Source organism: Cygnus atratus, chromosome 28, assembly GCF_013377495.2.
Source record: "Cygnus atratus isolate AKBS03 ecotype Queensland, Australia chromosome 28, CAtr_DNAZoo_HiC_assembly, whole genome shotgun sequence".
Lineage (NCBI taxonomy): Eukaryota > Metazoa > Chordata > Aves > Anseriformes > Anatidae > Cygnus > Cygnus atratus.
In genome coordinates, this window is record NC_066389.1 from 1851001 (window position 1) to 1877599 (window position 26599).

Sequence of the window (26599 nt, forward strand, 5' to 3'; positions counted from 1 at the left end):
CAGGAGCACCCCAAAGACCTCTGGAGATGCAGCCCAGAGCGATGCCCAGCAGCATTTCCAGCACCTTTCTTCCCAACCTCACCTCACCTCCGAATCGAGCTAGCGCGGGTGTCAGCCCCGTGCTCCTCCTGCAATGTTTTCCCTTTTAACCACGACTTTCCTCCCGGAGGCCCAGATTTATTTCGCATGTCTTATTTAACGGTGTGCGAGGGGGGAGGAGATCAGCCTGCCAGTGAAACTCGTGGCGTGCCAATGGAGGGGGCAGCTCAAGAGCAAAAATTCGAGAGGCAGGAGAGGTGGGAAACTGCAACCCGACGATCCCAGGGTGGTCAGGGGCTGGAGGGAGCAGTGGGATGGGAAACGGCAACCTGGCAGGGCTGGAAACCACTTGCAGTGCTTGGCCGATGGCCAGGGATTTCGGAGCCGGCTTCAATTCCCCTGGTGCAGCCGGGTCCCGGCACCCATGGGTGCCACCACTCCGGGCAGAGGCGCCGGGTGCGGGGCAGCGTCGCTGGCGGGGGCAGAACCCAGCAGAGCCCCGCTTCGCCCAGCACCAGGCAGATAAAGAACCATGCGTGGAGCAAAATGCTTCACTCCCGAGGTGTTTATAAAGTCCTTCTGTTACAAAGAAAGGCTGAGTTGGGAAGAAAAGGGACTTATTTTTATTTCAGGGGGCCCAAACTAGTTTGATGTTTGCTAAATGAACTTTCTCCACAGTTTTGATTCTGAAAAAACAAACACAACACTCTCCCAACAATTGAGCCGAACGCATTAGCAAAGTGTTTCAATGCCACATTTGCATTTTGCTCTGAAAAAAAAAAAAAAAAAGAAAAGGCAGCTTTGGTGCAAAAATTTCACCCGGGCTCAGCATCCTGCAGCGGCATCGCCTCCCTTTCTCTCCAAACCACGACTTTGCCCTTTGCCTTCCAGCACCTGGGGACGGAGAAGAGCGAGGGGTGTCCTCCCAGCGGCAGCTCCTTCTTGTCCCCGCTCCTTGAGCAGACGCCGGCTGCGATTCCAGGGCTCTTCCCTTTTGCACGGAGCCTGCAGAAGCTGTGGCCGGCCGCGCCGAGGAGAGGAGCAGGGCTTTGAATGGCCGAGGCTCCCCCACGTCGCCCCCGCGAGCGCGGAACAATGCGAGCCGAGCCACAAAAAGCCGAGAGCCTCCCACCTCCTACCCAGGGCCCTGCTGGTTCCTTTTCAGCTCGGCGGTTTCTCCATGAGAAAATGCCCTGGGAAAGCGAGTCTTCGGGGCGGGGGGGCTTTTGTTCGTGATGCCCTAGACCCGAGCCGCAGCTTTTCCTTCCTAAGATGTCAGAGGAAGGCCCCTGGGAGCTGCTTCTCCCCAGCCGGCGTTATATGGCCACCAGGAGGCAAATGAATAACCCCACAAAACGACCTCGTGCATCCATCGGCACGGCAGAAAGCCCTGAAAGAGACGGGGGCGAAGCCCAGGGGCTAAGAACCGAGGCGGGGCCGTTGTCACGCCAGTGCTGACTTCCAAAGAGACCCAGGGAGGACGGGCAGCCCGGGGACGGGTGCTTTGGGACGGACGGGGTGCGTGGCTCCAGCAGGTGCTATAAGGATGTAGGAACGCCGGCGTGAGGTCCCCGGCTCGTAGTGTGCAGCCCAGGGCAGGAGCCTGCGGGTTCCCAAGGTGAGCCCCCAAACCCCAGCGCTTCTCCCCGATGTGCGCCTCTGGTTTGGAAAGCCCCCAAGGTTTTGTGTCGGGCTTGGGCCAAACCTGCGCTCGCCGGGAAGCCAAAACCGGGGAGATGGCGAAAGGAAAGGCTTGGGAGTTGGCTTCGCTTGGGAGAGGCCGGTGGAATCCCAACCACCGCGGTACCAGGAGCAAACCTTCCACGGCTGGCAGGAGACGGAGCTGCCCAACAGGAACATCGGAGCCCGCTGGCTAAACAACAGCCAGGCCTGGACACCTCGCCGGGCTCGGCTCCTGTCCCCTGCCTCCAGCAGCCCCACCTTCGAGGACTGCAGCGCTACCGGGCGTGAATCCTACAGGGAGAGCAGCAAAACGTGTCAGCTTCCGAGAAGCGCGGATGCAGGCGATGGGCTGGAAGCCCCGCCAGCACCCGGCCCTTCGCAAACAATGCCCGACGGCCCCGAGCGAGGAAGGAAGCGGTCCCTAACGGTGTGCGTGGGAACCCTGCCCCGTGCCCTGACCCCGTTGGTGTCACACCGGAGCCCCGGCGCAGCTCCGCGGCGCACGGAGCATCAATCCTTCAGCACTGCGGGGAGGTTTTCGGGTGGACGGGCGCCCGAGCTTGGAATGACCTTGCTTCAGGGAATGAAGCCAGAGAAATGAGCCCGAGTTCAAGCACTTTCCGTCCACGGCAGCTCTGCAGAGCTCTCAGGGAACGGGAGGTTCAGTCCCGTCTATTTACGGGAAGGCAGGAGATAAGGGAGAGCCCTGCTCCTTGGCAGCAGACGCTCGCAGGAGCCAGGCATCCAGGCTGCTGACGTCTGTTCTGCCTCTTAACCTGTGCTGCTCTCGCAGTTCCCGGACCTAAAATAAAAGGAAATTTGGAAAAAGAAACAACAAAAAAATCCTCCTTGCCTCTCCTGGCTGCACCCCAGGAGCCCCTTCTGGTCCAGCTCCGCACCCCCGAGAGCAGCACCTCTGCTCCCAGCTCTGCTCCAGAATTGCAACGCTCTGTTTCTTTTCAAATCCAGCTTGTTTTGTTACTGCTAGAGTAACTTCGATGAGGAAATCACGACACTTTTTCAGCTCACAACACGGGAACAAGAAAAGGGGCAGAGAGTTGTGCTGGTTTAAGGTAACCAGAAGTGAACAGGGAACACTAAGGACGTCGTTCTGCCCCCGTGGCACTAGGAGAAACGTCGGGAACCATCCACCAGACGAGAGGTTCGGTCAAATGGATCGTTTAATAGGGCTCAAAATATACAGACAACTGAGCAGAGCAAAGGTCCTGCAGTGCCCATCGCCTTCCAGAGATGCACGTGGGAATCGCGGCCGTTGGACGCACACTGGGGGGGCTCACCCAGCACCGACAGAGCGAGGCAGCGCACGGCCACCGGCCGGCGCCGTGCAGGGCCTCCGGGCTGCTGCAGGGACTTCTCCTGCGGGCCACAACTTGGAGAGCTCCCGAGAGCTGCGGTAGTGAGAGGGCAGCGAGGGGGCTGCAGCTTGGGGCACGCCCCGGTGCGTCACCTCGGATGCCAGCGGCAGCGTTCGGGTGCTTTTAGTGCACGTGGAGGGTCCTGGCAAGCAGCAGCACGGTGTGGGAACGTCCAGTGCTGCTCCGGAGCCGGAGGGTTCGGTCGGTTTGTGGAAGCTACGGAGGGGCGAGATGGGAATTCCTCCAAGATTCATCGTCTGCTGCTTGGCCTCGGCGGCGCTTGAGAGCTCTCGGTGCTTCGGCCACGGAACCCCGCAGCCGTAACCTCCTCGAGGAAGCTGCCAAGAGAAGTTCAGGTTAGTGGAGGCAACGTTTCGCTCACGGAGACCACGGAGAGCAAAGCGCAAAGGTACGGGACGGCAGCGCCCTGCCCTGGGCACCCAAAGGTGGGGCACCCACCACGGGTCACCCCGAAAGGCTCGGGGAGGTCTCTCCCCAAGGCCAGGGCCGGTGAGGCTCCCAGGAGGGCTCCCAGGACGGCTCCCAGGAGGGATCCGCGTGGGCTCAGCCCGGCCCCGCTCACCTCCGGTAACAAAGCCAGGAAGGCCAGCGGCCAGGCTCGGCTTTCTGCTGGCTCTCAGCCTTCCTGCGGGGTGATAAGGCAGGAAGGGGCAGGGTGGAAGCCTCCTGCTGAGGCATCCTTGGAATTTTACAGCCAGGGCTCTCCGGAAAGCAGCCCCCTGCCTCCAATTTCTGCCCTACACACCGCAGGGTTTAAAGGACTGACATCTGAATCTAACTAACGAGCCATGTGGAAACCTCTGGGCACCAGCCATTCATCGGGGCAGGTCTCAAGGAAGTTTCAGCTCAGTAAAACGCTTAAACGCACACTCAGCTTCATGCCAGGCTCCCCGTGATTTCCCAAGGGACCCCGTCAACCATGTCCTGGAGCAACGGTCCCCTCGGAAAGCCAAACCCAACACGTTTGGGCTTCTCAGCAGCCCCTCAGCCCGCGGAGATCAGCTGCTGGGGGCAGCTGCAGAGGGGAAAAAAAGGCCGGGGCAGGCAGGGGGCGGGCGGCAGCTGGCGAAGACGTCTGCGGGTCCGGGCGGTGGGCTCTGCATCCTGCCCCGCTTCGATACCAAGATAGCGAAATGGGAATTTGCGAGCCCGCTCAGTCCTTGCCCAAATCTGTTTCTACTTAAGCCCCAGCAGAATTCCCTGTCCTGCCTTCGGGAGCGGAGCTGGGCTCACGAACACCTGGGAGCCTGCGAAGTCCCACTCGGCAGCGCGCCTCCGAGCCCTGGGCACGGCTGGGGACGGGCTCACAGATCCCAGAATCATCTAGGTTGGAAGAGACCTCCAGAATCATTAAGCCTCAGAAACAAGTTGGCTAAAGAGGTCTGGAATTGGGTTAGGGTCTGAGGCTAACTCCGTCCTTTCAGGAGGAAAGCCCCTCGCCGAAGCACAGCACCGCAGCTCCCACGGAGGCTCTGCCGAGGACGTGTTACCAGGACGGTGGTTACTCCGGCAATGCTACCAGTTTCTAGGCTGACTCATGCCTTCGATATGCTGAGCAAGTTATCTGAACGTTAATGCTTTTTTATAATAAAAAAAAAAAAAAAAGAAAGAAAAATCAGGCCATACCACAAACCCTACAGAAAACGTGATTCCCCCAAACCAGGTCCAGCGGCCAAGGTCTCCGGAGCGCAGCCGATGCCAGAAGCGAGCCCCCAGGGGGTGGATCTGGAGCGCACGGCACCGTGCTCCATCGCTTCCCAGGACCCCTGGGGATCCTAGCAGGGTGGTCACGGCCACTGCGGGCCGGGCGAGAATGCAAAACCCCAGAGGGAATCAGAGCTGTGCCCTGCTGCGCCCCCACACCTCGCTCCCTCCGTGGGCACAGGGACCCCGTCCCGGGGCAGCCGCAGGCGCAGCCCAGCGGCGTTTGGCACCCGAGCTCCGGGTAAGTGGGTAAGTGGGTCAGGGTAAACATCCCCTCGGATTAACCCCTGCAGGTTTGTGCTCAACCTGCGCTCCGGATGAGGCGGCCCCACGCGCCAGATGTTCCTCCGTCACCACACTCCTCGTTTTCGGAGCTCTTCGCGTCCTGCGCTTTGCTGCGAGCGCCCAAAGCCCCCCAAAATGCAACTTGGGGTCTTGGAATCCTCTTGGAAAGCTACCGAGAACCCGTGGGTTTCACTCCAGCACGGTTCTGCCCGAATTGAGCTGGTTCCTGCAGGTGATTACAGAGGCTGCTATGGTCAGGCACCATCCCGAGAACGAACTCTTACACTCACCATAAATAAAACTCAAAAACATGTTGTTGTTTTTTTTAAACATGATCAACAACCCCCAGTCTTCCCCGTTACAGCTCCTTACGTTACTGGGATAAAAACAGAGAGCTCTACACTCAGGTTGCCATTTATCAAGTGGTTCTGCCCAAAACCAAAGCTCTCCGGCACGGGGCACAGCTCTGCAGCGAGCCTTCCCTCGGCTCCTCACGCAGGAAAACGTGGCCAGGAAGGTTTCCTTACCTTTCTGACAAGCCCTAACAGAAGTATTTTCAGGAGGGCTGCCAAAGTTTCACGAGTAACAGAGGCAGCCAATCTGGCCTGATCAGAAAAACCCTGAAAATTCCTTGACAACAACAGATTTTTTCCACCCCGTTGGCGTTTCTCAAAGGATCTCCGAGCGCTTCCAAACGCGTCTCGGTGGATCCTCTGATAATTGCAGTGAGAGGGCTGCCTGCTAGTGGGAATGGAGGTAAAAAAAATGAAAAATTAAGTGAACCGAGAGGGGACAGACTGATCTGCAGCAAACCTGAGCGTGCGCAGTGCCAGACAAGACTCAGAGATTTTCTCGTCTTTGCATTTCTGCGTTGCTCTGAATCTCACTTGATTTTTCAGCACTCCGGATGCTTTAATGCATTTTTTGCTCCCAGCTCCTGGTTGCAGCCCCCTGGACAGGACGAGAAGACCCAGGGCACGCTCCGAGCCTCGTCACTGACCGGGCTGCCCTGGGTGATGCCAGGAAAGAGTCCATGGAGCGGGAGCACTACGTGGATTTCCCTGCTAGAGGCAGAGGGGGGAAGACAAGAAACACAAATTCTCTCATCCCCTTTAAAACCACGGGGATTTTTTCCAACAGAGGAATAAACTCCACCAACAGAGCCCGTTCGCTTCCGTAGCCTGATTTCTTTCCAAGGAATCCCTTTGCCAACGTGCCTCTTTTCAAAGCGTGAGCGCTGTTAAAGGATTCCTGCCCGTATTTTGTGTTCCTACGGACACGAATCCAGGACGATCAACAGCGACAGATCCGCCTCGACATGCTGCAGAGTGGAAGGGAACTTTAAATGGGTACTTTGAGACTTTCTCTGCGAGCACAGAGGGTTGTGTAAGAGCATTTTCATCCCGTTTTTAAGCCTCTGGGTGCAGCGCAGCCACCGGACGAGGCAGGGTCTCTTACACAAGTAAGCCTCTCACAACCTCACAGCTCCAACAACGCAACCAGCTCCCGAGGCTCGCCCGTCTCCCGCTTCGTCCAAAAGCGGGCTGGATAGCCCTCAAGCCACCCCCCACCCCACAGACGCAGATGTTGATCACAGTTTGAGTTGGACTGGTCAGAACAATGAAAGCAGGGGCTTAGTGTGCTTACACGGGCTGCTCAGCGCATTAATATAGAAATCTCCTTGTTTATTGTGACATATCAGCCCTAATCCCGCAGCAATAAGCAACGGCTCATTAAAGGGAGGCCAAAGGATTACCGCAGGAGTTAGGACACGATAAAATCTAGGTTTCCTCGCATCAGACACCTCGGTGCGTTGCTGAAACACCCGTGAGCCTCACGCACTTTGCTTGAATCGCTGCCGGTGTTCAGCGACGGGGAACTTCATTTCTCAGCTCGCCCTGCGTACAGGAGGCCAGTCGTCCCTCAAAAAGTGCTCGAGATTACTGCCAGCAAAGTGCTAGCTGTTTCTTATCCCCCCACCGTGGCCTTTCATCATTAAGGAAATGTGATTCAAGCCCCGAGGGCAAAGCAACTCACCTGGGGCAGGGCTGTTGTCAGAACGGGACCCCCGGCAGTCCTCATCCCACAGCTCCCGGGCAGGACCTCGTAGTAATCAGCCCTTACCAACCAACAGCCCGTTTTTTCCCCCTTTTTTTTTTTTTCTCTCCCACTTCATTCTTTGAAATGCAAATTCTGATACAGTACCCTCGTTTTTCTGTAAATAATTCAGCGACTGCGCCAAAACGCCATCACGGGAGAAGCCCTCGCTAGCTAACGTTACTCCTTACAGCACCAACCGACGAAGCGCAGCTGCAAATCTGGAATTTCATCCAGCCAGGACCTGCTCAGAGACCTGCTGCTGCGAACAGACCACGAGGAGAGCTGCCCAGCGTCACCTCCGAGGTCAGCAGCAGAGCTGGGATGGGAACCTAGAGCCGATCCCCTCCTTCCTCACCCGCCTGCTCGCCACCCTCCTGCCTCCTCCTCCTAGACGGAACGCTGCCGGGAGATTTTCCCCGTCCCAGTGACAGTTTTTGCTGACTCCGCTGTACCGATACACTTTCGGGGCAGGTCTCAACCTCCAATCTGGCGTGAAAAGCTATGCCATCCCAGGCAGCTTCGTAGCGCTTACTCTGTCGCTTTTGTTGTCGTTGCGCCCAGCGTGGTGCGATGACGGCGCCATCCAGGTTCTCAGCACAGATGCTGGTAGAAGTTGGATGCGGGCCTGTTGGTAGGTGTCAAAATCAGCCTCGAAATGCATCGGTAGACGGTGAGGTTATAGCGGATGGAAGGCTGAATACGAACCAGGTTTTATTTTGCATCCTTGCAAGGTTTAAGCTTACTTAATTCCTTTCTTTTCCTAAGTCAAAGAGCAGCTAGTACGTCTGCTGGTCTCTTTTTCTGACTATTTCTAGGCCTGGCTAAAACAGGATTTAGTTCAGAGGCTACTTTGTAAAGCAGAAGGTTGAGGAAGCTGGGTAATTTGGGCAGGAATCGGTTGATATGTGGGCTAATACAGACTTGCCTTCGTAACCCAGTTCATAAAAGCAATTTGCTTCTGGGCCAGCGCCAGTTCAGGAGCTTTCCAATCATCCGCTGTTAAACCAAAGAATGGCCAAATTTTGGAGCAGGCGCTGGGAATTTGCAGGGTTTGGGCGTTTTTTTCTTAGCAAATGACAATCGGTCACTGAATCGCCTTGCAGAAGAATTGTTGCTGCATCTGTGCAGGCAGCTTCGGGGCCTGCAGATCCCTTACAGGCATGAAGGGGAAGGGCAAAAGTGCAGAGGGTGTTATAAATACGACCCGGGACTCTAATACAGCAACAGTGCACACACATGGCCTCAACCCAAGCCGTTTTTTAGCCTACACGCTGCGCTTGGGTCCACCTGTCAGTAACTGAGATCAAAGAGGTGCCTGACAAATGTCTGCCTGCCATCCAGAGCCGTGGTGGTGGCGGCGTGCGCCTCCGGGACACTGCGGGGGCACCCGAAGCTGTCAGCTCAGGGACTTCACCCTGACTGCCGAGAAGAGTAACTTTTCCCTCCTGTTTAGGACTCTTTTTGTCTGCGTTTCCACTCGGGGGCGGTGAAGCTGTCCTTCCCTCCCAGCCCGGAGCTCCCTTTGGGCTCAGAGCAGCTGCTGGACAATTCGAGGGGCTCGCCCCGGGCTTGGATTCCACCACGCTTCCTGCTGCAACACATGGGAGAGCCGTGGGTCACCTGTCACATTCCCGACGTTCCCCTCCTGCTGGTAACGGCCCTGCAACGTCATCACGAGAGGGACGGAGTGGTGCAGTAGGAGGGAGCAGGGCACGTACTAAAAGAATGCGCGGTTCTTTACTTGGCTAGCAACAAGCTGTGCTGAAAAAAACCCCCAGCGGGCTCAATTTTCACCCGTGGTCCGATATGCAGATGAATAATTTGGGTTTGGGAAACGTTATTTGTGTTTATAAAGAAGTTACTTCACAGTGAATGAACCAGGCTTTCTGTAACGCCAGGAATTTGGGCCAGTCTCAGCAAACAGTTTCAGGTCTCTGTACGAGCTGGCTGACTCTGTAAATCCCGACTGAGACCCTTGGGAACGGCTCGCTCGGTGAAATAGCATCGATGCTGCCTGACACGAGCCCTTCCAGCTCCGCCAGCCAGCTGCCCGAACGTTTCAGGGACGGTGACCCAGGAAATCAGCGAAGCTCAGCGCGGGCAGCGCTCCCCAGCGCCGCTCAGCTCCTGCAGGGATTAAGCCCTCACAACGTCTGGCCTCCCAAGAAGGCAACCTGGAGCGTAAAGCGAACCAAGAAGGAAAGCTCCTTTCTCTGGGGAGAAATGCAAAAGGCACAGCCAATACTCTGCAGGCTCGTGGGCGGCAGAGAGGCAGCGTAATCACAGAGCCCAGTTCTAATCATAGGCACATCAGCTTCGCTGCTATCACACGCAGTCGCTCCAGATTTCAACAGAGGCAATGAGACCACAGGCAGTGCTGAAGTCCCGTGTGCTGCACTGGTTTCTCATTCATAGTGGAGTGCCCGGTGAATTCTAAGCAGGAAAAACTACACACGTCTACTTCCCTGCCCTCGGATCCAGTTAAGCGCACGTTAAACCTTCAGCTTGGTAACACGTCCCTCGGCCATAACGAGCGGAGCGGGGCTCGCACCATTTACACACGTTTCTGTATAATAAAGATCCCTCAGGCCTCACAAATCCACGCCCACGTCGGCAGCTCTGGGTACCCAGCACGGAGCGAGGCCGTTACCTTTTGGTGTTGTGGATCGTGGTGCCCCCCAGGACGATGCGCACCCCCGGGTTGGCGCGGTTCAGGTTGTAGACGGTCAGCGCCTCTTCGTAGGTCGCCCCTCCGATGACGAAGACGATGATGTCCTGGGGCCTGCAATAAAGGCACAAGCGTTAAGGAGAAATCCTGCACCAGCCACGGGCACCGAGGCACTGATCCTGCAGACTGCTCTCCCCAGGCCATACCTCGTCTCTGCGATGCGCCGGGCTCAGGACCGACACCACCGCGTGGCCCGTTAAATCGCTGGTCAAACATCGCCTCTCCTAAACGTTTACACAGCGTGCTCGCGGTCCTTAAAAGGATTTTAAGGACAACTGTGCAAAACATTTCACGTGTGATCGAGACCCCGCTGCGGCTGGTAGATCCGATGGGTTCTGGAGCCGAACGAGAACAGCCGCGGTGCGCACACCTCTCGGGCTGGCTTTGAAGGGCACGGATCGGATGCAGTTTTGCTGGCTGACTACAGAACTGTCAGGATTTATCCCCATGTTTACCTCTGAGGTTAGGATTTTACAGAGAAGTAGCATGAGGGAAAACAGGTGCAGAAGGGAAGCGTCATCCCCGAGTGAAGCACAGAACGAGACACGTGCCCTGCACGTTCTGCTCTCACACGAAGGCTGCTCCTTCCCTGCGCCGCCCTCCCTAACCGCTCCGGTTTTCTGCTCTCCGAAACCTCAGAGGGGATCATTTCTGCCAAATCTGTGGTGAAAAGGCCTGGGTGGCATCCTGGCAGTGAGGTACCGTCCACTGCTCGAGCCGGAGCTCCTCGCTGCGGAGGACAGTCAAGTCTCGACGCGATTAACTGCCTGCTGCAGCCTCCGAAGTGATCCCTGCTCTCCAAGCAGGTGCTTTTATTAGAGGACAGCCGCTTGCTGCAGCGACCAAGGCATCAGGCATCCCTCTGCCCTGGGCAAGCTCTGGATCGGTGACAAAGTAAAAGGAGCACAAGGCAGGGATGACCCCGGAGCACACCTGGGCTCCGTGGTTTCAGTTGCTCCCTGCTGAGGAGCCAGCGCGCAGAGCTCCCGGCACCCGTTAGGCGCAGGGGAGCAGCTTGGAGAAGGAACATCGGGGATTTGGGTCTCAGCAAGCAGGGCTACAAAGAGCAGAGCTGCCATCGGCGTCCCCTGCGCAGGGAGAGGCTGCAAAATCTCCTGCAGCCTGCAGATAAGCAGGGTTATATTTAGCAGCCACTGCGCAGGTTCGAGCAGCTCGCGAAGGCAGACGGAGGGTTTCGCACCGCGGCGCCAGCGCCCGTCACCGAGCCGTCCCCAGGGGACAGAGCAGGGCCGTGCCTCCTCCTTAGAGCTTTGGGAAACCAGATGCAAACGTGCCCGAGTCTTTGGGGAATGGCACTCCAAGGGAAGGGGAGGCACGGCGAGGAAGTGACCCGACAAGCCGCCGTCGGTTGTCAGAAGTAGACCGAAAATCCTCACGAGCCCGATTCTGTCAGCTCGTGCAGTCCCCAGCGCCATCACTTACATATTTCGGGTCAGAGCTGTTAGAAGCCCGAGGAATTTAGGGGCAGAAGTGGCACGGCCGGCTGCCACGCGCTCCTCTGGGATGTCTCAGCACGCTCCAGTCTGCCGTCACCTTTCAGTGCCACCACGACGCCTGCCCTGCAAATTCCCCCCCTCTCTGCAGTCCCTGAAGCCTGTGCAGGGCTGGTCACAGCCTTCTCCTAGGGGTCAGGGTCACGTTAATTAGGCTAACGAGATGTTGGAGCGCCACAGGTGAGGGTGAGGCTGTACATCACCTAGGCTGCGCGTTACCAGCCAAGGCCTGGTTGCAGGTCACATCCACGGGGAGGGAAACCACGCTTCTCTTCCCTGTGCCGGGCCCAGCTGCACCGGAGAGGAGAAGAAAAAAACCAGAAAAATATCTTCCAAAGTCATTTAGAAATGTGTTAAGAGAGGTTTGAGAAAGATAAAGCCTGTTTTGAGGCACATCAGGTTAAGGAGGAACTGAGTGCACGCAGAAGGAGCAGCGAGTCCTTCTCCGTGCGTGGTGCTGCACAAAACGAGAGCACAAAAATGCTCCGTTTGCCCTGGAAATCAGTTCTGTGCTTTTTATGAAGCAGCTGGCACTGGCCGAGCCAGGAGACCAAACGGCCGAGCGACCCCATCACAGACCACACTAAAATCTTCCTGCCAGCCTCAGTCAATGCCCGGGTTCCGTCTTGTGCACAGCTTCGTCACCGCGCGTCGGCGGCTTCTGTTGTGGGGGAGAACGCCCGTAGGAATAGGAACAGATAAACCGACATCCAGAAAACAAAACAAAAAAAAAAAAAAGGAGACCAGAAAGATCCCAGACAGATAGAGGAATGCAGGAGGAAGGACGATCCAAACGTGCCTTGTGTGGGTGAGCTGATATCCGCAGACTGAACCGGGAGCGCCTGCGAGGTGCTGTCACAGGCGCGCTCGTGAAGCGCCCGGGGAATTGCTGCTCGTCCCAAGGGCAAGGTCTGGAATAGGAAGAAACCCCGGGACTGTTACGGGATTAGTGGGGGAGCGACCTCCAGGAGCACTCTTCAGCCCTGGGTTGTGGCCGTGCACCTCCTCGGGTCGGCTCCAAGCTCACAGCGGAGCGCTGCAGGCGTTTCGGAGGGGAGGACAAAGCAACCTCCTCGAGCAAACAACGACCCGGCCGGAGCTCTGCCTTAAAAAACGCTCGCAAAATCACCCCGAACACAAGGCAACGTGTAGGATTCAGCAGGAGCGCTACTTCTCCTCGTCCTCAGGGCAGCGAGGACTGTCTGTGAGCTCAGACACAAAGGCACCCGGGCACACGGCGCAGGCTGCGAGCTGATGGCTCCAAAAAAGGAGATTTTGTGGTCGCTGCCCGAGGAGCCGCCTCAGCCATCCCTCTGGGCGTGCGTCAGCTGCAGGCACTTCGGAAGGGTCGGCCGGTTCCAAATTCTTCCCCTCCTCGAGCGGGCAAAGAGGAACTTTCCCTTCAAAGAGACTCGGGAAGGGGAAAGACCCTGCCCTGGCTTGAAGGCGCAGAACGCCCTGAACTGGACGACAGCAGCGAGTCCTCGCGTCCCACACCTGAACTTCGACGGGTTTTCGGAGCAGGGCTTGCAAGAAGCAGGTGGCTGACGGCGGGACCTTAACGGCAGGACCTTCAGGGCTCCCTGGGGAGCAGCGTGCCCCAGGGGCTGCTGCGGATCCTTGTTTGGTTTTATAAACGTACCAGTGACAGAGCTGTCCCGCGGTCTGATTGCAGGCTGCTTGGGTATGAGCTGGGCTCCGGCCATCTTAGGTAAGCGGGATCGGGGCCAGCTGCTCCGATCCCAAATGCCCTATTAAGAGCAATTCCCAGGCCGAGGCATAAACAGAGCAAAAGCTCCACCCAAAGGGGAGGCCTGGGCAGAGCCCGGCAGCGCTCGCAAGGTCTCACAAAGCTCACGAGGCGTTTGGAGGCATCTCCTCCGGCTCCCACTGCTCGCTGCGAGGGAAAGAAGCTTTAGGAATTTTTCGAGCCAGCAATCTCCAGCAGCAAGGTGGAGGGGACTGCAGGCTTGTGGCACACCAGGAAGGATGATATTTAACGCAGCGGGAAGGAAAGGAGAAGCAGAAGAAAGCAGAATTGCTTCTTGCTCTCTCCTAGGAGCTCAGCGCTTTGCAGATTCCCTTTCCTTCGCTGCTGCCAATTTCCACGGATGAATTTGGACCACGAGCTTCTCCTCCCTCGCAGGAGCGTCATGTGTAATACAGAAAGAAATAGTTAAAAAGACTCCTTTCGCATTCCTTGCTGCTCAAGCCACTGCCTCCCTTTGATCAAAAAACACCAAGCCTTTCGCCCTGACCTTCAGCTGAACCCCTGCCAGTGGCTGTAACGCCATCCTCCGCCAGCAGAAAGCCAGGAGAAGGACAGCCCAGCTCGCCTTGGGCTCTGATTCCGTGTACAGACTTTTGGGAAATTATTAAATGCAAATTCCTTGCTCAGCTCGTTTGTTTGGCACAAAGGCAAAGCCGTAAACTGGCCCCCTTTTCTCCCAACCCTTACAGCTCAAACCCTTTTTAAGATGAGCCCCCGTTTTTAGGATGTTACAGTTTGGCAGCTCCTTCTCTTTTGGGTTTTATTTTACCAAAGCTACAGGACTCACGTTGGTTAGCTACGGGACAAGGCTGCAGCTGCTGCGGGAAGGGAGCGAGGTGGAAACTTCATTTCCCTTCTTCCGACTTCTGCTTTGCTTTAGTTCTAGGTAGGAAGTAAATCCTTCCCACGCTCCCCCAGATGAATTATTTGGGTGCTCTTTGTGGCGGGATTCTCAGGGGTAGGTTCCTGTGCCTTCTTCCAAAAACATTTAAAGGGGAAATCCGAGTGAGACACATCTTAGCAGTGTAACAGCACTGAAAGCGAGAAGATAAAGGCCAGAAGGCCACTTCCAGCTAGCTCAGGACCAGCCCAGGTCAGGGATGCCTGGATGCAGCTTCTGCTGTTCCGCCCGCTTCATTTCAGACCCCAGATCCTTTCTGTTGGGCTGACATCCATCTCAGTCAGGAGCTGGTTTCAAGGAGAGATGACAGCATTCCTGCTGCCGGGGAGGGCCCTCGATATCCCACATTTATTGAAACTGCCCGGCAACCCCGTCCAAAATCCACCATTTTAGTTTTAGAGGGAAAATGTGGAGCGAGGCAGATGCCTTCGGGCCTCCCAAGGACATACCCAAACTATTTGTTGCTTTTATGATAATAATTCGGTTTTTTAATTCATAAATGAAGTGATTTATATCCCCTGCTGTCAGCCTGGCATGGGATTTGGACGCTCCCCTGTTACAAAACACATTTTCCCTTTCATCAGATGGACGCAAACGTCCCAAGGCAGGGGTAGGGAGGAAGAGCAGCGTGTGTGTGCCTCGGGGAGCCAGCCACGAACGTTCGCTCCCTGACATGCCCCGTCCCTCCCACCCCCTCGACACGGCTGGACCTCGGTCCCCAAGCCCATTTCTCTCCCGCTCCAAACAAATCTGCAGTTTTATTCCAACCCAAATCGCCCTGCAGCAGCCACCTCTCATCACGGATCACCCAGAGGAAGCCAGGCGGCAGCGGCCTCGTCCCCTCAAAGCAGACTGCCGCGAGAGGGAATAAGAAGCCCCCAACCAGCACGCCACAGGAGCTGCACAGAATTCACAGAAAGGAAAGCGAAGAACCAAACAAAGCAGTGGTTTGTCCGGAAAGCTGCTAGAGAACTTGGGGTCTTCCCTCTGCCCACTCAGTGCCCTCATCTGAGGCCCGTATTTATCTGTAATGACTTCACCGACAACAGATTAGCCGAGCTCCAGCGAAGTCAGCTAGAAGCAGACAGCCAGGGCCCTTTTCAATTACAGTTCTTAGCCACATTCAGCAAGATCCCGTTCCGCTCAGAAATAGTAACTGGCTCAGAAGGGAGAGCTAGCAGTTGGACTATTTTTGGGACTCTGCAAATAAACGCCAGATGGTATGGAGTGAAGTTAGGGGGCATGCTGAAATCCATCATGTGAACATCTTGGTGCAGTGGCATTATCCTTTACCTAAGCTCTTGCAACAGGAATGTCAGGTCTTGATGTCTTGGCCAGCGCTGAACACGAAGAAAGGAAGCCCTTATTTCTGTCTTAACAGCCCTCCGCAACACCTACCTGAGAGCACAGCCGCCATCTATGTGACCAGGACATTTCTTTGACGAGCCCAAGGTGGTTTTTTCACCCAGGGACAAACAACAAAGCAGGTGGCAGCACCAGGAGGAGCAGGAGTGCTCCAGTTCCCAGCTCTGTCCTACAAGGCCCCACATACCTGTCCCGGAGAGTGTTGGGCCCCAGGTAGGGGTACTGGCTGTCCTTGAGTTTCCCTTTGATGAGCTGGTCTAGTGTTTCTTGCAGGAGCGGCTGGTGCTGGGTATACACATTCTCAACACCCTGCAGTGCAGAAGAAGCTCCTGTTACGAATTAACACAGCGAGGCAGCAGGCTGAGATGATCAGCAAAGCCACGTTCAAAAAGCACCAGCATCTATCTGATGGATACAGCAAGTGTTAACCGTTGAGTCGAGGTTTAGAGGGACTTTTCAGCAACCAACTCCCATCGTCTACGTGAGAATTACACCCTAACTGCTCCGTGCACTTACTATTAAACTCTGAAAGCCACGACACGTGGCACTGCAGCTCATGAGAGTCCTGCTCTGTGGCTGTGATTCTGGCTACAGCTGTCATTACTTCACCCGTGGCAGAGCCGTACCTTCAGACCTTTGAGGAACTGTTTGGTGATGGCCACAGCGTCCTTGGGACTGAACAGGTCGCTGCCCCGGACCCGTTTCCCTCCGTACTCCACAACAGCAGACACCAGCTGTACAGAGAGGCAAAAACAGAATCCGTTTAACATGGGAAATCAGCTTCCAGGCAGTTACTGTCCACTCAGGACTCAGAAGAGACACTTTCCCCCTCTCCAACAAGAGCCCCTGCGCCCTGACGCTGCCTGCACGAGGAGAGGGGCTGTCGTTCCCACAGCCTTTTGCAGGGCGAGCAGATCCTCCACACGAGGTGACATCATTCTGCTTCTCCACCCCCTCTCCAGCTGCTCGCTGCGTTTGCCAGGCGCTGCCACCCTCTCCCTCCCAGCCAGGCTCCTGCTGCGGGCTCGGTGTGTCCCTTGCTGCAGCCCCTGCCTCGCCAGCAGGAGCTGGGGGCAGGCGAAAGGAGCGCGCGCCGGGCCCTGTGTCCATGCCCCACGCCGGTTCTAGCAGCCTCCTGGCACGCACGCCACCTCTGCTTCACTGAAATCCTTCGTAACATCACTGATTTGGGGGATGGGAATTAGGGAATTAGCTGTGAAGCACCACCTGCAGGCCCCAGCTGACCTCTGGGCTCTCTCTGCGGTGGCAAGCCACCAAAAAGAGCCTTGTGCTACGCCGAGGCACCACCAACAGGCACCTTACCCCCGAGGAACACATCCCACATCTCCCTCCTGCCCCAGCAGAAGGGGAAATGCGGCGGTTACCTTTCGGTATTTGTCTGGCACCCCTCTGTTCCTGAGGTCCGCCAGCAGCCCCGGCAGGCTGTTGCTGCTGTGGCGCTCGTAGTGCAGGGCGTAGAGCATCACGAGTCGCGCGGCGTCGAGCTCCGTCACCTTGGGGTTCTGCAGCAGGCGCCGCACGTTCTGCAAGAGAGGGAGAGCGGCGTTAACGGAGGAGCCTTCGGAGCACGTTAAATCGGACTGAGAGCGAGCCCACTGCCTAGCAACAAAACTGCATGGAGGAGGAACGCGAGGGAATTAAACTGGGAGGAAGTAAGGAACGGATCCGAGCTTCCGGCGTGCTCTGCGGTCAGAGCGAGCGGAGCACGAGCTGCTTTTGTGGGCCTGGGGATTCGTAACCTGGTCCTGGTGTCCGCTCTTAGCTCCCCAAAATGTGCTGCAGGGAGAGCTCAGCTTGGCGTGAGCCTCCCCTGCACGGGGCCATCAGCAGGCACGCGCAGGAACGTTTCCTCTCCTCTCCTTCCCAACCGGAGTGAAGCAAAGGCTGGCCCGCAGGTCGCTTCAGGAGGCTGTCAAGAGCAAGGAGCGAGTACGACTGCGCAGATTTTGTTTTCTTTCGCAAGGTGTGGAGGAGCAGCATCAAATTCTCGGGCAATCTTTGGGTGTGGGAAGCGGAGGGACAAGCATGAAGCGCTTGGAAGCGAAGGAAGGAAGGAATTAAAGCAGGAAAAGGCAAAGAAAAACGACAGCAGCGGAGAGGAAAATACAGAAACCCACGGGTATTTCCTTCCAGCACGCAAATTATTACTTTTCCTGCTGAAGGGAGCACGGTGCCGTTTTAAATACGAAGGGTGCACGCCCCAAAGAGCTGCCTGTTGGACCACAGACTGCTCCCAGGGAAGATGTGGAACCCCCAGCACATGCTGCTCACCCCCCAGGGACCATGAGCAGGATACAGTGGCTCATGTAAGCTGGCCGGTGGCCACAAAAGCACTAGGGCCTCCTCGTTCCAAGAAAAAGGACTTATTTCCTCTCTGCACCCTCTCAGTCACTGGGTAGAGCCCTGGAGCTAAGAGAACACACACGAGAGCCAGGCTGGGAGCTGGGGGGAGCAGTGGGAGTGAGAAGCTTCTCAGCTCTGAGCTCGGAGGTGGCTCTGGCAGAAGAGGCTCCGACTGCTGGAGGTGCTCGCGGGCATCTGGTCGGGGCTGGGCAGATGCTCGAGTACACCCCAGGGTCTGAAATTCTCCCCGTGCTGAACGTTAAAGCAAAACATTCAGCCTACTTTAGCTCCGACGCAGGGAATTAGAGGAGCTGCCAGTTGTACAGCTGCAAAGTGGCACTTCCAAGCGAGGGACAGAACCAGCTAGGATTTTTTCCACCCTAAGCAAACGTGACCTTGAAACGCTCCAAAAACCCCAGCGTATCTCTGCAGGGCTCTCCCACCCTCCCAGGACAGATAGGCAGCGTGGAAACATTCGGCAAACAGCTGTGAAACAACGTTGGGAAAGCGGTGGTGTTTCCCCAGCTGATTCAGCTCCGCTTGCCGTTATCTGCCCAGAAATATGGGGTGAAATCCTGGCTTGGAGGAGGATCCCCGAGGCGAAGGGTAAAAGCCTTGTTAAGGTCAGGACTTCACCTGCACGGGGAAGGATGGAGTCGTCCCACGGAGAGGTTTGCTTGCGAGCTTTTTGGCAGCACAGCAGCACTGCCCGTGCACGCGGGGAGCTCGTGGAACAGAAAAGCTCTTGTCCAGCTCGGGAGGTGGGATCCCAAACCTCCCCTTAAGGCTCCCGTGAAACGTCGGGATTAATGAGAGCAGGGAAAGAGTAACCAAAACGTACTGTGCTCGGGGGCCCTGGGCCGCCAGAGAAATTAACAATTGCTGAAGTTACATCGGGGGGAGAACAATCCTGCCTTTATTTCGTGCGCTGCCTTGTTCATTGTGTCCGTGGCCTTGCCCCTGCGCTGCCGTTAGGAGACTGCGACAGGGAACGGGGCAGCTCCAGAGATGCCAATCTGCCTCGTGCAGAAAGATCCCAGATCATTTTTTGCAATTTTGCATTTATTTTCTAGCTACTACGCGGCTTTCAGTCACTCTCGGTTGTCAGAAGCGCACCAGAGCTCCTTCGGCGTGTGGCTGTGACCAAACTCTAGCACTGTGAGAAGGGCAGAAACACCCATTTAGGGCAGAGCAGGACCCAAACGAGCACCAGGGTGAGCTCCAACGACCACCCTGCAGCTCTCGGTGGGGCTCATCTCCCTGCCTGCCCCTCTGCTCACCTCCCAGCACGGCCACGCTAACCACAGCGCTGCTGCTGCACCTGCCTCAGCACCACGAGGTCGTCTTGTCCCTACGAATCTGACACAACTTCGGAAAAGGCAGAAAAGCAGACCAAAAAGGGTCTGCAACGCCAAGCACCCGAGCCTCAGCATCAATGCTGGGCGCTGTGTTAGTTCCTCAGCAGCAAACCTGCTTGGAACAGCAGGAACAGCAGCTCCCAGCGTAGGCACGGTGTGCTGAAGTCAAGGATTTGATTTTTAACCTGCACAAGCTTGACCCAGGAGCTGTGATATAGCAAGAGAACCTCAGAAGAGGTTTCCAGCAAACACATTTTATGGCTACAACCTCACTTCAGCACTTGGTCCTCTAAATCCTACCCAATACAAGCCATCAGATCGCATCTCTGTGCTCCCAAATCTACGTAGCTGCAGTGACTTCAACGGGCCTGTCCGGCTTCACATCAGCTCAGGACCTGGCAGCAGCTGGCAGTGCCTGGAGAATTGATCTTATCGCTCAGCCACCCACCTGGAGCGCAGCGCAACAGCCAGAGAAGACGGGTATCTCAAACCCGTTGGAGATGCTCAGCTTTATTTTCCTGTCCAAGTGTTGTAGTGTTGTGTAAAGGAGCCCGTTACGCAGCGTAACATCTATCCTAGCCACAAAAAAAATAAGGAATCGCTTTTTAATACTGAATCAGTGGCTGAACTCTGCTCTGATACAGCCCCTCTCAACAATGCTGCTATTTTCCCTGACTAGGCAGCAGCCCCAACCCGTTGTTATCGACGTGCTGTCAGATGTGAGGTCAGGTCACGGAATCCAGCAAGCCAGCACAAGGTCAAACCTCCACTCTCAACTCGGCTATAACAGGAGCCTCTTTTAGGCTTCTGCAGTCCTCTTTGCCAACGAAATCTTTTCTCTAGGAGGCTTTTCGCTGTTTTTTATTTAAAAAAAAAAAAAAAGTAAAACCCAAGACCTCAAGGAGCAGTCCGGTTTAGGCGACTTCATGGTTTCCATTTTTTAAACCAGTGCTGCTCAGGGGGCCAAGCTCTGATTTACTGGTGCCTGCAGGCAGCCTGCCAGGAGCCAACTGACTGCATCTAACGCAGGAACGCGGCATGTGAAATGTAAAGACAATCTGCAGAGATGCTTCTCCAGCCAGTTATTAACTATGATTCATCCTCATCTGAACCGAACGGGTAGGAGAGGAGCAATCCCAACCCCCAGTGCCCCAGCCCTGCAGGATATCTGCACGCACTGCTCCCCCTGGTTTTCGGTACCAAACCTCCATCAACCGGGGGGCGACGGGATCAAAGCAGGAGGATTTAAAGGATTCACGGCGAGGTGCTGAGCCCGAGGTACCTGCAGGGCGCTGGAGTGGTCGTTCTGGCAGGCCAGCTCCTGCTCCACCTCCGACACCTCCAGCAGGTTGCGCTCGGCCACCAGGCGGGAGAGCTCGCCCACCACCGTCACGTGCTTCGACACCGTGCCGGACATCTTCTTGAACTGCGGGTAGTTCTCCACAAACGCCTGCAGAGGGGAAAGCAAAGCAAGCCATTCTTCAAATAGCAGCAAAAACCATCCAGCTCGTCCCTGGGTTGCACACAGGCACTAATTTTTTACCGTAAGCGAGCCCGGTGCCGGTATACGGATGCTCACGCCCCCCAAATCCAGAAGCCCCGAAGGTTTCTCCAATTACAAGATGTTTGGCTGCACTTTTGGTTTACTCTTTAAACACAAGGATACGGAAAGTATCTCCAGAGACGCTGCCAGGATTCTTTAAATCCTCAGCGGTGACTAAATTAACGGCCCGTGCTCGGAGCAGCTGCCAGGTGAGCCAGCTCAGCTCTAAAGCCCGCGCAGCCACGCTGGGTTAAGCCAAGCACTTAAATGGGGGCTTACGGGTTCAGTTGGGGGGCTGCTGGGTTCCTGCAAGCTCTGAGCAGCAGCTTAGAGAGCAGGCAGAACGAGCAAGCTCGTAGATTGTGCTGCAGAACGGCCTAGAGAAGTGTCTGGCCTCCAGTGAGACACCGCGTTGTTGTTACCTTCATATCCGCTATGGATTCCAGCTTCTGCTGCTCCTTGGGTTTCCTCTTCTGGAAATCCTCCATGAGGTTCTTGATGTTGCTGCCGATCTCGGCGAAGTTCAGGTACATGTTCTGCAGGGGACAAGAAGGGGACGTGAGAGAAAGCCACTCGGGCAGGAGCCTTGGTGCGCTGACGTGCCACCGCGCATCGTCTGCCCGAGACCCAACCGAGCAGGCAGCTCTGAGGCAGGCCCAGGTTTTGTTTAAATCCCGGAACCAGCCGTGTTATTTCTCATCAGACGTCTCTTGCATCACGCATTGATTCCACCCCGCGTAAGCTATACGTCACCACCCTGACGCCCGAAGCAATTGGGAAGATCCTTTTGCACAGCAAAACCAAGCACGGGACCCGATTCCCAAACCCGGCCCCTCAGCAGGATCCCACCCACCAGACGACGGCACCTACGTTGGCGTAGAACTCGTCGTTCTCGGCGGACAGGACCACCTCCCGGAGATCCTTGCTTATGCCCGGCACGCGAGAGAGGTCGATGCGGTTGTTGTTGATCCCCAGCAGCTCGTGAACCATGGCCTGGTACGTCCACTGCCAAGGATGGGGACAGAGAGAGGCAAGCGGTGGCTTCAGCAGGACAAACAGCACCAAAGGGCAGAGCTCAGGCTGAATTCCGAGCCACTCTGCCTCCCTGCAGCAGCACACCGCGGCTCGAAGCGTGCGTTCCCCAAACTTTTGCCATCAGAATAAATTCTGTGGCGCTCAGACCGGCTTCTCGCTGGCGCAAACACGTGGGAACACCACCCCAAGAAGAAAGGTGCTTGGGACTGATCGTTCTGCTCAGCTAGCTCTATTTTCTCCTCCGCCTGCGAAGGGCCACGTATTTTTGGCTGCAGAGGTTCCACGGTTACAAACTGTTTAATTTTCCTACGTGCTTCGGCACTCCTGAGGCAGCCGGAGGAGCGTGTGTTTCTGCACACCAGCGAGTCACTGTATTTACCCGGGGAAGATGAATGCTAATGGAGAGAGAGAACTGAAAGCTGATGGGAGGGAGTGCTGGCGTGCCCGACGCTCCGTTTACATCCACCTGAATCCCTCTTCTGGATGCAAAACCTCCCCCGGAGCAGCCAACGCTTCTGGCGAACCTTTCTGAGGCCGTCGCCTGCTCGCCAGGCTGAGCTGGGGCCGAGCAAACGCCGCAGAAATGAAAGGAGGGAAAGGGGCTGGGGGCAAGATCTGCAGCAAGAACCCAAAATCACAGCAGCTATCAACAGCACGGAGGGGGAAACGCACCGCTGCAAGGTCGCTCAGTGAACGCGTGCTACCGAGCAGCCTCGAGAGCTAAACCCGTGGGGAGGACGCTGCCAGGGCACAGGGCTCGCAGGGCGAGGTGTGTTTTGGGGAAGTGGTCGTGGTCTGGTCCTCCAGGACACCGGTGCCACCTGCCACCGAAGCCAGCACGCACGATCCGTGCTCGGCAGCTTGAAAAATATCAAGCCAGGAGACAAAAGAGGGATTTCAAAAAGAGCAGGGGCAACGCTTGTCTCCTTTTATACCTTTTGAATATAAACCCTGCCCTGTCAGGCTGCAAACTCCACCTCGCTGCTACTGCACAGGGCTCTGTGCACCGCCAGGACCCGTGGTCCTCCCTCAGCCCCTCGGCCGACCGCGATGATTGATTCACCTGGTTGAGCAGCGGGGTGATGGCGTCGTCGGAGCGGTCCAGGATGAGGAGCAGCGGAGGAACCTCCGTGCGCCGAAAGTCGAACAGCTCGTATTCCTTAGTGATCACTTGCTGGTGAGAAAAGGAGGGAAAAAAAAAAAAAAGCCATCTGAGCATAGGTTTACCTGGAAGAAGTTCCCTCTTGCTTTGGGCACGGGTGAACAAAAAGTTGTGCTGCTGTCTAAGGCTGCAGTGCCGCGGATAAAGCGCTACCTGCTCCCAAAAGGCGCCAGGTAACCCACTGCAAATTGTAAGAAACGAGGGTGCAAGTTGTGAGACGTGTAAGAAATGAGGGTCTTCACCTCTTTTACAGGTTTTTTCAGAGACAAGAGACGTGCCCTGCCCAAAGCCGCAACAAGGAAACGGCAACGTCTCCAAGAATCAGCTGAAGAAGGGTATTTCCTTCAAACACACCGACTTCTCAACAAGTTAAAATCAAAGTAAGTTGCCAAAATTAAAGTAAGTTGTCAGATGTCATCTGACATCACGGCCAAGCTCTCACCACACCTTCACGCACTCGGCAAGCCTCTTTGCCGGCTCGGACGAGAGCTGGTAGCGAATCATGGGGCATTTCTTCAGAGACAGCAGCAGAGCAGTCAGCCCTTGAGTCGTCCTGGCCAGCTGGGCTGGATCCCAGGTGCGGCCCTGGAAGGAAAGGTTGCAGCTAACACGGACACGCCACCCCCACGCGCGTCTTTGTAACTGGATGGATATTTCGGCTGAAGGAGGGGGAAATAGCAAAGGCCCCGACCCCGATCCCCCGCTATTCCTCTCCTTGCCGGTCCCTTTGAAGGACCAGCTGCCCCCTCACGGACCGCACCCCACAGCCAGCCCGCCCCTGCGCCCAGTTCGCCGCGGCTACTGGTCTGTCTAACCACAGAACGAGGCCCTGGAGAGGAGCGGTGCCTTTTTCCATACCTGGCAGCAGCCCAGGAGGTTGAGAGAAAAAACGTGGGGATTCACAGCAATGTAATCTCCGTAGAATTCCTGCCAAAAAGTGAGAGCAAACGCCGTCAGGTGTCTTGCCAGCCCTTATTCAGCCCACAAAGGTACGTGTTCTAGCATCAGCGACGCTAAAACCTAAGCACTGCCCGAACTCATCGACACCGATCGTTTCTCCTCCCTGAAAAGCCACTTTCTGGTGTGTTTCTGTGCAGGGAGCTCTTTGTCGACGTCGCAGACAACATTTGGCAGCCTGGGGACAGGCAGATGACAGCAGGGGCTCTGACAGTGGAGGGCAGGGAGAAAAAGGGCAGGCCTGGGGTGTTTTTTGCGCAGTGCTCCTGCGCGCTGTTCAAGAGTCCTCAAGCTTGCACCTTCACCTTCCCAGGGCTTTTGGATCCAGGAATCTACTTTAAAATATTCAAAATTCACCTGGACTTCTGCCACGACTTCCTGCTCATCAGCCTCAGCTAAGGACTTGATGTCACTCTTGCTGATCACGTTGCTGAAATCTGAAAGAGAACAACAGCACGAGCCCGGTCAGGCGCCGCCAGCGGCACACAGCGCAGGAAAACAGCCTGACCTGATTTCCCACCGGAGCGGATTGCCACAGAGCTCGTTTGACTTTACCCCTGCAATTATGACGCAGACGTTTCAGGCTGGGAGGGAGCTCACACAGAAGGGAGTTCACACTCTGAGCCCCACGCCAGCTTTCTGCCGCTGGTGCCAGCACCCCGTGTGTGACTGCTGCACTGAATCCAGATGAGGTGGTGCGTGGAACACGCAGCAGGACACGGCGGCTCTGGGAAGGCAGGGCTGGCTCCCTTCTCCCCTCCCTGCTCCACCAGGCAGCCCCACAGCCGGCAGATTTGCACGAGTGAGAGACAAACAAGGTGAAACGGCTTGGTACAAGCATCTCGCATCGCTGTCAGCCAGGAGCTTTGTCCTGCGGAGCGACGCTGACATCTAGAGGCCACCTCGGCTCCTTCCCCAGAACCTCAGGAAAGGCGAGGCCTGGACTTCAGCAGCTGCAGCTGTTCTGGTTAATTTCCAAAACCCCCGAATATTGTACAGCATGAGCGAGAAACACCTGCCTGATGCAGCAGGCATTACAAGATGCCTGCTACAAGTTCAGCCCTAAGCTGGGCTGTGAGGTCTAACGCTGCCTCTAAATGATTTACCTTCAAGACTTGGGTCAGCCTCTCACCCTGGGCACTTGTTTCCCTTCTAATAAGGGCACTTTGCTGCCAGCATTAGCCTTCCCTCCCCCTTTTTGTGTTTATGAAGCAACACAAAGTTATAAAACCCCAGAAATTTTCAGAAATAAGCCATAACAGAGCAATACAAATTTAAGGTGCTGCTTTGCAAAGATCTTTTAGGAGTTGTTTCAGTTTAACTGTTTTATTTCATACACATATAACCTTTGCTAAAATGACTTGGTGATTTAAATAACATAAAAACTAGAACTCAGACACTTTCGGCATTTTGTAAGTGTCTGAGGGTAGTCGTACTATCTTGCATCAGTGTTTTCTGCTGAGCATCAGGTCGGGCTCTGGCTGCAAAGCCTGGCTTATTTGTTAAAACAGAATGCACTTACAAATGAAGTAGATGCTGTACTTCGGCCTCCGCAGCTCCTGAATGAGATATTCCACATTCTCCTGAACAAAAACAGAACCGGGGAGAGATTTAAAACCGCTGCTGTGGTGTCAGAGGGGACGAGACTCGTCCACGCCTCCTGCTCGTCCCATCGGGGTCCCTCATCCCAACCCGTGGAGCAACGTCCCCGTCCCCCTGCGGTACGTCACAACGGTGAGGTTAAGCACAAGCAGGATGCGGGCCCAAGATGGGCGCTGGGTGGAGGGTCAGGAGCAGAGTTGGGTTTTTGGGGAGCTCAAAGCCCACCTCGCTCCTGTCCCCGCCGTGGGCACCACCCCTGCCCCCAGCCCAGGCCGCCCAAAGCCCCCCCAGCCTGGCCCCCGTGCAGCACCTCGGGCCCAAAGCTGCGCTCGGGGCGCTCTTTACCTTGGTGGGGCGCAGGAAGCAAATGGCTTTCAGGTGCTTCATCGGCTCCCTGTTGAAGGAGTCGATGCGCTCGAAGAGGTACACCTCCTTCTGCAGGATCTCCGACTGCGTGTACACCATGCTCACCACGCCGGTCTGTGGGAGAAGCCGGCCCCACACGTCACCCCGGGCCCCACACATCACCCCCAGCCCTACACATCGCCCCCAGCCCCACACATCTCTCCAGGCCAGCCCCACACGTCCGCCCCCCAGGCCCCACACACCATCCCCAGCCCCACACATCTCCCTGGACCCCACACATCTCCCCAGCCCCACACGTCCCCTCGGGCCACACATCGCCCCTGGTCGACCCCATACATCACCCCCAGCCCCACACATCCACCCCCCGGCCCCAAACGTCCCCCCAGGCCCCACACATCGCCCCCGGCCCCACAAATCTCCCCTCAGGCCCCACACATCTCCCCCGGCCCCACACATCTCCCCCGACCCCACACACCCCCCAAACCCCACACGCCCCCCCCCAAACCCCACAGATCGCCCCTCCCCCAGCCCCCCGCTCACCGTCTCGCGGTCCATCAGCAGCACCTTCATGCCCGGCCCGCTGTCCTCGATCATTTTCGCCACGTACTGCTTCACCGCCAGCACCGCGTTCATCTCGGCCCGGCTCCGTCCTGCCCGGCCCGGCTCGGCCCGGCTCGGCTCGGCTCGGCTCTGCCAGGCCCGGCCCGGCCCGGCCCCGCTCCACC

At 56.4% G+C, this 26599-nt stretch overlaps 1 protein-coding gene across 2 annotated transcripts; it reads right to left on the reverse strand.

Annotated features, from left to right (window-relative positions):
• Positions 1–2885: 2885 nt before the first annotated feature.
• VPS45 (vacuolar protein sorting 45 homolog) lies at positions 2886–26599 on the reverse strand. 2 transcript variants are annotated; one of them, XM_035571800.2, is made up of 15 exons: positions 26415–26599; positions 25854–25988; positions 25429–25489; positions 24264–24343; positions 23808–23876; positions 23397–23534; positions 22851–22961; positions 21623–21757; positions 21175–21288; positions 20492–20659; positions 16873–17031; positions 16114–16221; positions 15675–15796; positions 9859–9990; positions 2886–3436 (listed from the first exon to the last, which is right to left on the reverse strand). In XM_035571800.2, exons 1-15 carry the CDS (start codon positions 26505–26507, stop codon positions 3349–3351), a joined length of 1713 nt encoding a protein of 570 aa, XP_035427693.1. In that variant the 5' UTR covers positions 26508–26599; the 3' UTR covers positions 2886–3348. The 2 variants fall into 2 exon arrangements, with proteins under 2 accessions (XP_035427693.1, XP_050571801.1); XM_050715844.1 differs by lacking the exon at positions 2886–3436 and adding an exon at positions 9245–9382.

Coding starts and splice junctions, on each gene's coding strand:
- VPS45 (XM_050715844.1), bottom strand. CDS start 26,507: ATGAACGCGGTGCTGGCGGTGAAGCAGTACGTGGCGAAAATGATCGAG. Junction 22,962..23,396: donor GGCTTGCCGAGTGCGTGAAG/GTGTGGTGAGAG, acceptor TTTTCTCACCAG/CAAGTGATCACTAAGGAATA. Junction 21,289..21,622: donor ACGACGAGTTCTACGCCAAC/GTAGGTGCCGTC, acceptor TGTCCCCTGCAG/AACATGTACCTGAACTTCGC.